The 14,123-nt window shown below is 47.7% G+C and overlaps 1 protein-coding gene and 1 non-coding gene across 2 annotated transcripts; both read left to right on the top strand.

Annotated features, from left to right (window-relative positions):
- Positions 1–525: 525 nt before the first annotated feature.
- Positions 526–597, top strand: trnaa-cgc (transfer RNA alanine (anticodon CGC)). The gene has a single exon. It is a non-coding gene; the product is annotated as a tRNA-Ala (tRNA).
- Positions 598–1,765: 1,168 nt separating this feature from the next.
- Positions 1,766–13,974, top strand: LOC142992426 (ras-related protein Rab-40C). Its single transcript, XM_076142857.1, has 6 exons — positions 1,766–3,057; positions 6,736–6,796; positions 7,565–7,625; positions 7,878–7,955; positions 9,156–9,378; positions 9,989–13,974. The coding sequence occupies exons 1-6, from the start codon at positions 2,916–2,918 to the stop codon at positions 10,261–10,263; spliced, it is 840 nt and encodes a 279-aa protein (XP_075998972.1). The 5' UTR covers positions 1,766–2,915; the 3' UTR covers positions 10,264–13,974.
- Positions 13,975–14,123: the final 149 nt, after the last annotated feature.

Raw genomic sequence — 14,123 nt, 5'->3', positions numbered from 1 at the left:
TCAACACAAACACTTCAATTATCTCATTCAGGCTGTGGCTGCCAGCACCCTGTAGCCTTCAGTTTATGCGTGTGGGTGTTGATCCTCAGGAAAATGTTCTGGCAAAGCTCAAGAGATGTGAGTCACAATGTAACAATAACAGATTTGACACTGATGACTCCTACATATTACATTCAGACTGCAGGTGAAAGTGCTTTGCAATTGATGTTGCATCATCAAAACCGAAGAATGCGCCAGACTATTGACACACACACACACACACACACACACACATCCTCAGCAGAATTATGACAGGCATTTGAAGGGGACAGCAAAGTAAAAATTTCATTGTACAAAAAATTAAATTTTCTCTGTTTACATGACAATAAAGCCTTTGAGTTACAGAATACTGAATTATACAGAAATAGGTGCGGGACAATAGAAACTGTGTATGTAAATGCGATTTTGTCTCACCTACTTACATTCATTCATGTAACAGAACGTTTACCTTGACCAACACCAGGTAAAACTACATGTGTCTAGCAGGGGGATGTAGCTCAGTGGTAGAGCGCATGCTTCGCATGTATGAGGTCCTGGGTTCAATCCCCAGCATCTCCACTTTGATTTAATAATGGATGACTTGTTTGTTTGTCTCCTTGTGCTGTTATCTGTGTTCTCGACCTCTGTCAGCATGTATCTGCATCTTGTCAAGAAACCACCAGTGTGTCTAGCGCCCCCTGTAACTCCCCCTGAAACGATATTAAACCCGGAACCAGTTTTGCGCGCGCGGGCGCCGGGAACGTCACGGACAACACGTTTTTGCTGTAAGATTACTGTGACTGTCTCCGACATACAGTCAGCCATAAGTAGACTTGAACAATGCAATCCTTTCAGAAACGGACAATTTCTCAGTTAAAAATTCTGAGCTCCCACTTCCAAGCCTCCCACCATTCATGATGTTAAGTATAAATAAGAAACATGGCTGAATGCAAGAAGCTTGTGTTGGTGTGGCTAGAGTATGAAGACCTGACAGCAGAGCATTTTACATTTTTTTTTGGAAAGAAGGAAACAGTGGAAGGAAAACGTCAGATAATATCACAGAGGCCATAAACATTTTATTTTACACATATCACTCTACTGCATATTGAGATTACAGCAAAATATCCACCCCACATCCCTGGATAGACTTTTAAAAGAAGCCAATAGTAACTACAAATACATAAACAAAGAAAGTCCAACAACATAGAAGCTACTGCAAAAGTGATTATACTATACAATAGAAAGAAATAGAATACTGTTGGTTATACAACAGATAAAAAGTGTGTATATATGAAGCATAAAACATGTAAAACAATTTCCAATCTTACGATCTAGATATTTGTACCAATTTACCGGTTTGATCCGTTATGATATAATTCAATCAAGGACTGTCAGCTCCAATCTACTGTGATTTTTGTGATTTTGTTTTGTTCTAAGATTATTGTTTATGTTTATGAGATCATTAGACATCACTTTAAAAATCATTTTACCCCTCCATTCCATCATGTGTGGTGCTCATGATAAGATGTGTTTTGCCATTGTTCTCTATGTGCTCACTGAGCACTGACTCATCTTTGTTGTCCACATTTTCCTCACCATCTGCAAGTGTTGTTGACAGCAATTCTGATTGGCGTCTCACACAGCCAATGAACGCCACTACCTTTATCCCTTCGGAGATGTTGTCCAATCAGAAAGCAGAAAAGGCGGGACCCTTTGGGGACGGGGCGGGGCCACGGGCAGTGTCGAGGCGATCTGTCAGCGGCGGCTCAGTCAGTGTTGTTCTGCGGGGGAGAGAAGCTTTCACTACGACTATGATTGGACATAATGGAGAGAAATGGAAACAGCGCTGCATGAAATCACCCAGTACACTCACAGAGACTTGGACTGGACTTAAAACACCCGGCGGCGTTTTGAACCTCTGGATGTAACGCGGTGAAGTTACGTGGATTTTTGTTGCCCGGACTAAATAAAGACAAGGGGGCCTGAAATTACACTGACGTCGGTGGAAGTTAAGCTAAGTTAGCATTTAGCTCGCTGTGAAAAACCCATTGCTCTCTTTTATCCATCTTACGGAGGCCAACTAAACGCTACCCGGTGTGTTGTTTGGTGTAGCGGGACATGCCAGTAGCGTTGTCTTTAAGTTATAACCGTAAGGACTGAGTTAGTGGCGCTAGCAGCAGAGGCAAGTGTACACAGGGTTAACTAGCCTGGGCTAAGCTAGGTATCTAGCTCTCTGCAAGGGTTAGCTTGTTGTCTCTGAGGTAGCCAGTCAGACTCCCGAACTCCAGGATTGGTACTTTGTTTTCTGGCTCTAACTTTTTTGCTACATGTCATTCGGAATATTTAGTTTTTTAATTTTACAAACAGACGTATTTTTCTGGCGTGTTTTAAATAGACACGAGCATGTTTTTGTCCTCTGCAGCAGTTTGAGTTATAAAATAGCCAAATAGATGTTAAAGCTGTGAGAAAGGTTTTGGTTTAATAGATATTTTAGATCTAAGATTGTGGTTATACGTATTTTGAGGCGTTTAGACAACATTTGGGAGGCAGTCCTGGTTGTTTACATTTTATAAAGGTGTGTTTTGCCTAATTGAGGAGCATATTTTTATTATCTTAGCCTATAAGAGTGCTTTGATTTTTTTATTGTTAAGCAGAACGTTTATTTCAGGTTTTTTTTTAGCTTTGAAGACAAAGTGGGGAATTTTTAAAGTCAGTCAGTGGAAGAAGGACATAAAAGTTGCTGGACCTCCATTCTGCACTTTGGCGGCATAAACAAGCTCCGGCAGAGCAGAAGAACACACCGGCCAGGGCCAGATCACTGTCTTTGTGCTTGTGTCCACCACGGAGGGAGGGGTGGGGGAGTTCTTAGTCCTTAGTGGGCTCAGATGTGAAGTGCGATGGGCAGTCAAGGCAGCCCGGTGAAAAGCTACGACTATCTGCTCAAGTTCCTCCTGGTGGGAGACAGCGACGTGGGCAAAGGAGAGATCCTGGACAGTCTGCAGGACGGATCTGCTGAGTCCCCGTATGCCTACAGCAGCGGTGAGTCACTGCTCTTCTTGGCTGATTAGGACCTGTTGGTTTAGTTTTAATGCCTTCCTCATGTTGTGTCATGCTTGCTCATCACAAGTTCGGGAATATTCCAGCTGAGGATTTCACTGTGTCGCCCGCAGAGAATGTACGCTGGAAACACACAATACCACACAATACACTCGCACTGATAAAGAGTGTGTGTGGATTGTGCAGATGGGGGAAGGATAGTGACGCTCCCTCCCTGGGTGTCACCTGTGTCTCTTCCTGGAGCTCACAGCCCCACACACACATGAAACCAACAAGTCCCAGCAGCAATACATGTAATAATAATTCATAGTAAACAAGCAAACCTGAAAGAGTGTTATGTTCTCCAATCAGCACAGGTTTATTGGCTCTCTGTGAGTAGAGAGCGCCACTGAAGGGCTGGTGTGAGTTTGTCAGGGAGGAGACATAAGGAGGTGGACAGCAGGAGAGAGAGGAGCTCATCTGTCCCCGTTATGCAGACTAATTAGACCCAGGTCTCCACATTAAGCAGCTGGACTCAAACACGCACGCTCTTCACTAGAGAGATGCCGTCACAGAAGATTACCCCGAGTCTCCGTGTCGGTGAGGAGATGAAGGAAATCTCCCTCTCTTAGAAGTGATGGCAGCCATTCATGAAAAATACATCAATCAGTAACTGACCTCTTCTCACCAGCGCTGCTAAACACACTCGCTCAGTAAAATGAGTTTCCATCCCAAACACTTAGGTGGTGTGTGTGTGTGTATGATGCTGTGGTACAATGCATGTAGCTCAGCAGTGTTTAAACTCTACTAACATTATTATTAAACCAATCAGCAAAGGTGATGGAGCCCCTAAAGAGACACAGGTCCACATAACCTGCACTTCAAAAATGTTTTTATAATGAAGTCCAGGCTGAAAAATTCAGCTCTGAAAAAACAGCCTTTCCTTCTAAAGCCCAAAAAAACAAGGCAAGCGTCCTAATTGATGCGAGCGAGATCAAATGCCCTCGGGCGGCTTCATTAAATATGGAAGGAAGAGCGAAGAGCGAAGAGCGAAGCACAGCTGAGCACCGCTTCACCGGGATGTGTGCGCAGAGAGTGAGAAGAGCAGCTATTGATTTCCATCTTTCTGGCAGAGAGGAGGAAGCGTGCAGGTAGTGAAGCTGCATGCCGGCCAGGAAACTAAATATTTCACAAGGAGCAAATCAGAGCAGAGGCAGAGCACTTTGATTGGATTACGCCACCCCGGGCTGTGATTGGCTGCTCCCTGATTTGGGGAACTCAACATACGAGTGCCCCTAGATTATGCATTTGTTCATTGATCTACTCAAAGAAGGAATGTGTCAAGTTTGTTGGGATCATCTGTCCAACGATGAAGCCGTATACGTGGAGTAAAAAGGCTTTGTCGCTCTTTGTCTCTTTTGTATTTTGACAAGTCGGTTTTCTGCTCATTGTCTTCATTTGTGATATATTTGTCATCAGGTGAAGTGTTGTCTTTCGTGGGCTGTTTTCCACGCCTTCGCCACACTCTGGACGGCCATACAGAGCCGTAGATAGCATCGGCCCCCCTGGGAGTGTGTGGGTCGGGCCCCGCAAATTCATTTCTTTGGGGATTTGAAGATAAATCTTTGCTGCTGCTGCGATAAGGTTTCTGAATTTCACAGTTGGTTGATGTGAGCGATCAGATAAGGCCAGTCGGAGAGGAGTGAAGCCAATTAAAATGCAAACGCAGGTTGGCAGGAGACTTTGAAGAGCCGCTGGCAGACGAGTGAGACGGCTGAGATCTTTGTGTTTCATTCAGGAGGCTCCAACAATGGAACATTTCCCCTCCGGGGGGTTAGCAGAGGAGGGAATCTATTGTATAGTTCTGATGGCGGGCTACAGTTATCACACTGCATACATAGCCCCACCCTGAAGAAGAGGGGGACCGTAGATTATACACACACACACACACACACAGTATTTATAGGTAGATGAAATGCCAAACCTGGTCTAATCCTCTTAAAGTGCCGACAGCCACTGGCAGCATTAATGCAGAGCTTAGCTGCAATAGAAGCTTCCACGCTGTCAAATCAGATTTTCTGCACTTTAATGTTTCATTATTTCCTCTTTTCCTCGCCAGCTTCCTTCGCCCTCTCCACCTTTCTCTCGTCACACGCCGGGTTCTTTATCCAAGCCTTTAAGCAGTGACGGCTACTGATGTCATGATCAGTTTTTCTATCTCTCTCTCTCTCTCTCTCTCTCTCTCTCTCTCTCTCTCTCTCTCTCTCTCTCTCTCTCTCTCTCTCTCTCTCTCTCTCTGTGTCTCTCTCTCTCTCTCTCTCTCTCTCTCTCTCTCTCTCTCTCTCTCTCTCTCTCTTTGTGTCTCTCTCTCTCTCTCTCTCTGTGTTGAACAACTCGTCCTCTTGTCCCCATCTGTCCCGGCCCCCTGTTCTCACACCGGTCTGCCCGCCCGAGAGTAAACGCACACGTCCCCGCATACCACTGACCCCAGACAATAGCAGGAACTTTACACTTACAGGATAAGAAAAGCCTGGACCCTTTAATACAACAGCACACACACACACAGAGGTAGACACAATATCACCAGCACCTGTGAAATGTGATGCAGTACAATCCTGTTACAGATACAAGCTGCCAGTGTTCAATAAGTGCACACACACACACACTATAACATACTCTAGTGTAACAGCAAAAACAACGCTGCCTGAAGATGACCGTGAAGTCAGATCAATACCTACCCGAAACAGTGTCACACACACACACATACACACACACACACACAGCACGAAGAAGAAAATCCATCCCACTCCAAGAATAGAAGTATCAGTATTCAGCAAAGACAAGCAGACATCAGAGAAGTTATTGATTATCTGGGATCGCTAAGTGAGCCGTGGCAGAGCAGAGGAAAGGAAGCACTCGCTGCGTCGCCCTGCGCTCGCTCCAATTCAATTAGCTTCTCCCGAGCTCAGCACTTTAGCTCTGCAGCAGCTTTATGATGCCTGGAAAATTGGAAGATATTGGTAATGTTGTTAGCCAGCAGCGGTGATCTGCCAGAGGCTGAGCAGACATGTGGAGACTCAGGAGAGGAGAGGGAGGAGAGGAGAGGAGAGGAGTTTTGATGTTTGCTTCCACAGAGGAGTATGTGAAAAGTACTGGACACGATCAAGAAAGAACGTTTTCATGTGGGAATGCTTGGAACATGGATCATTGAACTATAATCTGCTCGCTATGAGAGACACAAACACTGGTTGAACTTCCTATTGGAGTTGGAGAACACTGGTCTTCAAATTGGGTTCACCTGTCTGCTCGAATGTGAAACCAGAGGAAGTGGGCGATTACAGGGCGTTGTGTCGGGGCATGTTTCAGCAGCAGGTGTAGGAGTGAGGCAGCAGTTTGTCAGAGATCCCATCAACAGAAGAGGGAAAGCCGTTAGCAGCCCCGAGGCAGGAATCCGTCTGTAAACAACACTGATCAACATTCCGAGGTGAAAGGAGGAGAAATGAAGGAATGGGGATGTTCATGACCCAGCCTTCTGCCTCTTGTTGCACAGCGACCTGGGTTCATCATCATGGCTCAGATCCATCCAGCCTAAGTGCTTCACAGAGACCACGAGTCACTTTTGTCAGCCTCATCGTCGTCCGTTCCACTCACGCCTCCTTTCTGCCCTCTGTCTTTGTTCAGGTATCGACTATAAAACCACCACCATTCTTCTGGACGGGAGGAGAGTGAAGCTGGAGCTGTGGTAAGCCCAACATCCCCGCTCGACACAAACCTGTTGTTGTTTGGTACAATAGAGAAAGTGCCCGTCGCCGCTTTCTGGCATTTACTGTTGACGTTCTGGACATCGGGTCACAAAGTCCTTCATGTGCAGAATATGAACATACACCAGATGTAGAGGAAGCAGAGTGTACAGAAAATAGCACAAATTTCACTGTTCACTCTGTAAAAACACACTTGTAAGGCTCGACATTGATTGGGTGAGAAATTCCTTTGTAATGAACCTCAGAGCCGTCAGTGACGTCCCAATAGATTAGAGGATGACGTCATAGGGGAACCAAATGAGCCAACAGTTATGTGGTGTTATTGATAGCTCACCCAGGATGCTGCATCCCCTCAAGCAAGTACAAGACCAGGGCCAAGGAATTGGAGGCCTCGGGGGAGAACCAACCCCTCCGACTCTACTGTTTTGAGGGGATTTAGGCAAATCACACAACAGCTAAGATTGTATTTGATCAGGCAAATGATTATTTATTAATGAAGCCATAATTGTTTCATTTTATCCTGAGAGCTCACAGGATCCTTTAAGCTGCCTACTTTGCTGCACCTCACAGTGAAAAGATGCAGGCTATTGTTTTCTCTCACTGCCTCAAATAAGTCGGCGTGTCCTCCTGAATTGTGAAAGCTGCCATGTTTTTAACTTCCTTGTCAGCCGTACTGTTTAATGGATCCCTCTGCAGCCGTACAAACCAGTCCTGACGCCTCACCTCTCCTCCTTTGCTCTTGTCTTCAGGGACACCTCAGGACAGGGGAGGTTCTGCACCATCTTCCGCTCGTACTCCCGTGGGGCTCAGGTGAGGAGCAGATGACTGAAGGAGACTAAACAGGAAGCGGCTCCGCTCTGGATTCAGCCAAGTTTGACTCTAAAGTTTGTTTCTAAAGGCCTGAGGTTGATTCTCGTGTGTGTGTGTGTGTGTGTGTGTGTGTGTGTGTGTGTGTGTGTGTGTGTGTGTGTGTGTGTGTGTGTGTGTGTGTGTGTGTGTGTGTGTGTGTGTGTGTGTGTGTGTGTGTGTGTGTGTGTGTGTGTGTGTGTGTGTTCTCTCCAGGGAATCCTGCTGGTGTATGACATAACCAACCGGTGGTCTTTCGATGGCATCGACCGGTGGATCAGAGAGATTGATGAGGTGAGTCGGTCGGATGTGAAGAGGACAAATGGATGAGTGAAGGTTTGATGGAGGCCTCATGTTGGACGTGTGTGTGTGTGTGGGCGTGTGGGCGCACTGGTGCTACGCTCATGTCCTTCCTGCTGACTTAGAAAAACAAAAAGGATGTCCGCCTCTTCTCTCTCTCTCTCCCCCCCCCCCCTCTCTCTCTCTCCCTCCCTCTCTCTCTTTGTGTGTGTGTGAGGCTGAGGTGATATTTTTGGCCTGTGGAATGTATGTTTGAGATCTGCCTTTCCTGCTCCACCTCCACAGACCTGGTGTGGCTACAGAGACCTCTGGATTCATTACAAAGTCTGGCTAGAACTCTAAAATAAACTCCCCAAGAATCCAAATCCTCCTTCACTGAGCAGCTTTATGTGCTCGCCACTCAATCAACCAGATTTGCTTGTGTTGTGTCCTCCTCTCTGTATTTACATGGTGTATGTTCATGATAACACACAACAAACAGCAACGACACTTAACTGGTTCTGCTGCTACTCGCGATTATCTCAAGCAAACGCAGGCAGATACACAATTATCAAACGTGGGCGTGGCCAAAGGGATCGTTTGACTGACAGCTGCTTTTGTCACAAACGCTGCGTTCAGCTGCCGTCTGCTGTTATTAAACTTATGTAATGATTTGATGTTATGCAGGGTAACGACACGCAGCAATGTGTCACACACTGACAAGAAACAGCTCCACCTCTGGATTCTTCCAAACGCTAACAATTAACCCTTACATGCTGCTGGTACTGCTGCAACGGGGAAGGAAGAGGCTGAGAGGCAGACATATGGAGACGTCTCTCTCTCTCTCTCTCTCTCTCTCTCTCTCTCTCTCTCTCTCTCTCTCTCTCTCTCTCTCTCTCTCTCTCTCTCTCTCTCTCTCTCTCTCTCTCTCTCTCTCTCTCTCTCTCTCTCTTCTCTCTCTCTCTCTCCCCCGTCCCCCCCGTCCCCTGTCTCTCTTTCCTGCACCATGCAAACTTGCTGCAGTTTTCCTTGGGAGTGTGTGTGCTCTACTTGTGGACTTGAGATCCATGTTGTTGAGATAATAAAGTAAAACAAAATCCATCATTTCAAAGTAGTAAATATTGACACAAGCCACTCAGCTGATTTGTCAGACTGTGGTTTCTCCTTCACTAATCCTAACTACTCCCATTTCCTGTGGCTGATTTCCCTTCCCAGCATGCACCGGGTGTCCCTCGGATCCTCGTGGGTAACCGGCTGCACCTGGCCTTCAAGCGTCAGGTCCCCACCGAGCAGGCCAGGGCGTACGCCGAGAAAAACGGCATGACCTTCTTCGAGGTGAGCCCTCTGTGCAACTTCAACGTCATCGAGTCGTTCACCGAGCTGTCGCGCATCGTCCTGATGAGGCACGGCATGGAGAAGTTCTGGAAGCCTAACAGAGGTGAGTGGACGCCGCCGTTCCCGTCTCTTCTCTCTCCAGGAACAAGCAGTCATGTTATTGTGAGCACGTTGGCCGTTTCTGTACTTGCTGTTGGAATTAAAGAGCCATTTTGTGAAGCACATACTTTGTACTCAGACAAGCATGAGTGTGTGTGTGCGTGAGCGAGTGTGTGCGCCCACACTCGCTTGTTCTCTCGGCACAACGACGGCCAACAAAATTAAAACAGAAATATGCAGAGAGCAGGAATTAGTTTTGAAAGCTGCGTCTGTCTGATTTGAAATTACAGCTTTGCTTTAATCAGACAACAAAAAGGGCTGAAGTCATGAAGGAGCAGAAGACAGGCCCGTCAGTCTGTGAGGCTTTAATGAGCACTGAAGGACCGCGGCTGTCACATCCTCACACTCCTTCATTAGTGGATTAACGCTCCCTTGCTCCTGTCACTGTTCCGTCCTCCTCCCCTGTAATTACGGAGGGGAGAAAGTGAACATAACCTCTGCTTGCTTTGTTTGATGTGTGAGCTTTCTGACAGCTGGACAGCAGGCGGCAGGATCAGACGCTCCTTTCTAATCTCTGCTTCCCTCCCTCCCTCCCTCCCTCCCTCCTGCTGCAGTCTTCAGCCTACAGGACCTGTGCTGCAGGGCCATCGTGTCATGCACGCCGGTCCACCTCATCGACAAGCTGCCGCTGCCCGTGGCCATCAAGTCGCACCTCAAGTCCTTCTCCATGGCCAACGGCATGAACGCCGTCATGATGCACGGACGCTCCTACTCGCTGGCCAACCCGGCCGGCGGCTCCAAGGGCAACAGCCTGAAACGCTCCAAATCCATCCGCCCGCCGCAGAGCCCGCCGCAGAACTGCACCCGCAACAACTGCAAGATCTCCTAATCGCCGGCGCCGAGTCGGGAAAGGGAGAGAGACGGACGACGGGACAATGCTGCGGGCTCGGGAGACGGATGTAAAGGGACGTGTCAGTCAGCCGGACCGACCTGAATGTCAGGCTGAGCCGCCCCTCCTGACTTGGAGAGACATTTTCAAGTGTTGCAGGTGAGAAGGGAAAACTTCAGCGGCGCTCAAACCGACACACGGAGAGAAACACAGACTTTATTCTCTCCACCACCATCTGCTACGTTAAGACAAACAGACTCGTGAGTCACTCCTGCCTGCTGGAGTGTCCGCTACATGTACAGGACACACACACACACACACACACACACACACACACGTGTACAGAAACCCCTCACGCACTCACACAGCCACTTACGGTCGCTCTACACCCCACACACTGGTCACATAGTGTGTTTATCTACTTTCACTCCCTCCTTCTTTCTGTCTCTCTCCCTGTCTCTGGTCTCCACCTCGTCTTCATGTCTGTCTGTCCATTCTTGTGTTGGACCAGCGAGTCTGTTACGATCGCTGCCTCTTACGTTGGGTTTGGAAAGTAATCATGATTTCTTTTTTGAATTTTCTACAAGCAACACGCGTTGAGTTGAACAGTTGATAAAAAACAGATGACCTTTGACCTCTCCCCCCCCTGCTGCGTGTTTGAATGGACCGCTTCAGCCCTGAGGGGAAACCATCACTTTCACGCCGTCCACATATTTCACCTTCCAGACAAGAAACTGAGACTGAAAACCCAACTAGCCTGATCTGAGCTCTAGGGGCAGCAGCTTCCCTGTGCTGTAAGAGAGACCTCTGGGTAAGGACAGTAACCTTCCCCCGTCGTATCCCTTTACCGCTGCTCACTCAGTGGACAGTCGGGGTTATTGGCTTTATTTCTTAGAACCTGGATGTCCTCGTTATCATCCGGTTAAAACCCTAAACCTGATCCTGAGTCCTTCAAGGCTGAAGTGGTTCATCATCAATGACAGTGAGCTCCGGACAACAAAAGACGCAAAACTGCCAAATCCCTCCTCAGATCTGTTTACAGCACAGATTGTTTTTACGTAACACTCGCACACCACCCCCCCCACACACACACACTCACACACACACAGAGACACCACCTACTTTGACGGGGGAACCAGTATCACCTGTTGCTATGGATACCACACTGCCATGCCATACAAAGCAGCCTCTCGGAGTGTTTTTCCTTGATTCCAGGGCTCAGGCGGACGCTTCGCCGTCTCGCTTCAGCTCCGGGGAGTCGTCACCCAAGGGTGCTGTTGAGATCCAATTTTACCCCCCCCCCCTTGCTTCCTCCTCCCCCTCCTCCTCTTCATATCCTCCCTCCCTGCTCTCTCTTTATATCTCTTCTCCTTGTATGTTGTAGAGACCTCAGCTCTGCAGCCGTATCCCTTTTATTCAGTGTTTTTTCCACACACACACACACACACAGTGATTCTATATTTACTCCGTTCTGCTGCTCACCCACAGCTTCACCTTCCTCCACCCTGTGCCAAATGTTTCAAACATAAAGAATCGCACACTATTGCCAAACCTGTTTGATGACTTGATCCCGCTCACTGTCCTGTTCCTTCCCACAACGCACTTAGCATTGACCGCATGCACTAATGGCTTCACCATGCGTTTGTTTCAGTGTTAGACATACAGTCCAGCATGACCCCCCCCCCCATCTACCCCCCCCATGCCCCCCCAGGGACAGGAAGCACAGAAGGTTTTCTCAGACGTGACGCACATTGAACAAACGGTGGTCTCCAGTGTCGGTTGTCCTCAGACGATGGTGAGCGCCAAGGAAACGGCGAGCAGAAGAAGCACAAACAGGCGCTCGCGTTGAGTGGAATCTTCCCTGTATGGACAGTAAACAGTGACCTTGGCGTGTCCTCTCCTCTCCACGCACTCCTCCTTTCACACCTCCAATCACCTTTTTATGTTTACATTACGGCTGACCTTTTTCCAAAGCACGGCGTCGAATTCTAAATGGATTTTGTGAAAGGATCTACCAAACATCTACCATCGCGTTAACAGTCTCACAATGAGCTCACACACCTGAGTTCTTCCTCGCTCGTACTGGCGTGTCTTTGATCTGCACTGCCGCCTTCACTCGCCGTCCCATGATTCATAGCTGCTGAATAATACATGCTCCCCCTCGTAGATCTCTGGAGGGCTTCGTCAGCGCGCCCCGGCCTCGTTTCCCCTCGCTGCTCTTTCATCCTCCCCTCTGAAGCTCTGCTCGCTCCATCACGGGGTCTCCTTGAACTTCCACCAGTCGTCCATCTCAGCTCCTGCCTCTCCCGTCTTTCCCTCCTACATAACTCAGCGAATTAGCCGACCAGGAGGTTTTCCATCTGAGCCGTTTGGGTTGTGGTGGTGTCGCTGTAGGGATCTCTACGTCTTCTTCTAGGCTTGAAGATCAGCTTTGACCTGAATGATCCTCCTGCCTCCTCCAGGAGAAACTTGACTCCTTTTTGAGCTCCACAGTCATCAAAACATCAGCATGTTGTTGCCGACTGCGGTGCTGCATTACACAGAGTCAACGCAGCTTTGAGGAGAAAGTGAAGCGGCCGTGATGCGACGAATTACATAACTGGAACGAGCGCCAAGTCTTTGCAAGTTTGCCACCACACTTCACAGAAACGAATGGAAACCGTCTGCTGCCCCAAGACGGAGAAAAACACATTCAGGAATCTTTAAAACGCTGCGTATGCTTTGGAACGCCGTCAGCCGTAATCTAAAATGTATTTGCTTAAACATGCAAAAGCACCGCAATGGTCTATTAAGGAGCAAACATGTGAGTGTAGGGAGAAGAAGCATGGCAGGGCGAAGCCAACGGGGCAGATACAGCCTCCGTCCATCCCACAGGGTGTGTGCGTGTGTGTGTGAGAGATGAGCTGTCGTGTGTTAGATACACAAGGAATGCCTGACACACTTAAAGAGAGCACATATGGTCATCACCACCAGTGTTTATAGAACGAACGAACCAGCCTGGAAAATGAGCCATGCAGGAATTTGGCCCGAGCTTGTTGCCAAGATTTTTTAGAAGAGGTTTCCCTCTCAGCCGCGGACAGGAAAAGGCTTTCTGTTGTTGTGTTGATGTTGTTGTTAGTTGCCAGACAGCGTTCTAATCCTCCTTGGTTTTGATGCTGGTTTTGTGTTCATGCAGCCTTTCTGCATTATGTAATATAGACTTGACCACTTTGGTTCTTCCTCACATTGTTTCTGTCTTGTGTCATCCGCTGCTCCCTCAGTTTTCAGCCTTCGCCGCAGTCTTGAGTTTCCACATCACATTTCCATGAATTTGCTCGAGATGTTTGTGGAGGATGTTCAGAGTCGTGAGTCGCGACCTGCCGGTAGATTTGGGGCCTGTCACACTGTAGGTGGTGTGTTTGTGTAAGGGAAATGTGTGATCATGATGAGGACTTTTTTTTTTTTTAAAGACGCGTAAAACACTATTTTTTTTTTTGTTTTGGATAAAAGCTGCTGAGTAATCTTAAGCAATGGTTTGTGTGTGTGTATGTGTGTGTGTGTTTGTTTGTTTGTTTGTGTGTGTGTGTGTGCGTGTGTGTGTGTGCGCGCGTATGTGTGAATGTTCTTCAGGCACCGTTCTGAACATTTTCTGTTTTTTAAATTATTGATTGTACAGTTCCAAGCCAGGGGTATGAAGAGAGACTTTTTCACAATAAAACTATTAAATGTTAATGAGACAAGATGTCTGTTCTTATTATTTCTACATGGGGTTTCTTTCAAGGGACTCAGCTAATCTTGATGGAGGCCGTGTTTGTGATTTCATTTGTGAAGGCTGCCATCTGCTGGATAACACACACACACCACACACGTTACATAACACA

This window comes from Genypterus blacodes, unplaced genomic scaffold, assembly GCF_046128005.1.
Source record: "Genypterus blacodes isolate CSIRO-AG114 ecotype Tasmania unplaced genomic scaffold, CSIRO-AGI_Gbla_v1 ptg000022l_1, whole genome shotgun sequence".
Classification (NCBI taxonomy): domain Eukaryota; kingdom Metazoa; phylum Chordata; class Actinopteri; order Ophidiiformes; family Ophidiidae; genus Genypterus; species Genypterus blacodes.
The sequence above is the reverse complement of the archived record's forward strand: the minus strand, read 5'-3'. Positions and strand labels throughout refer to the sequence as shown.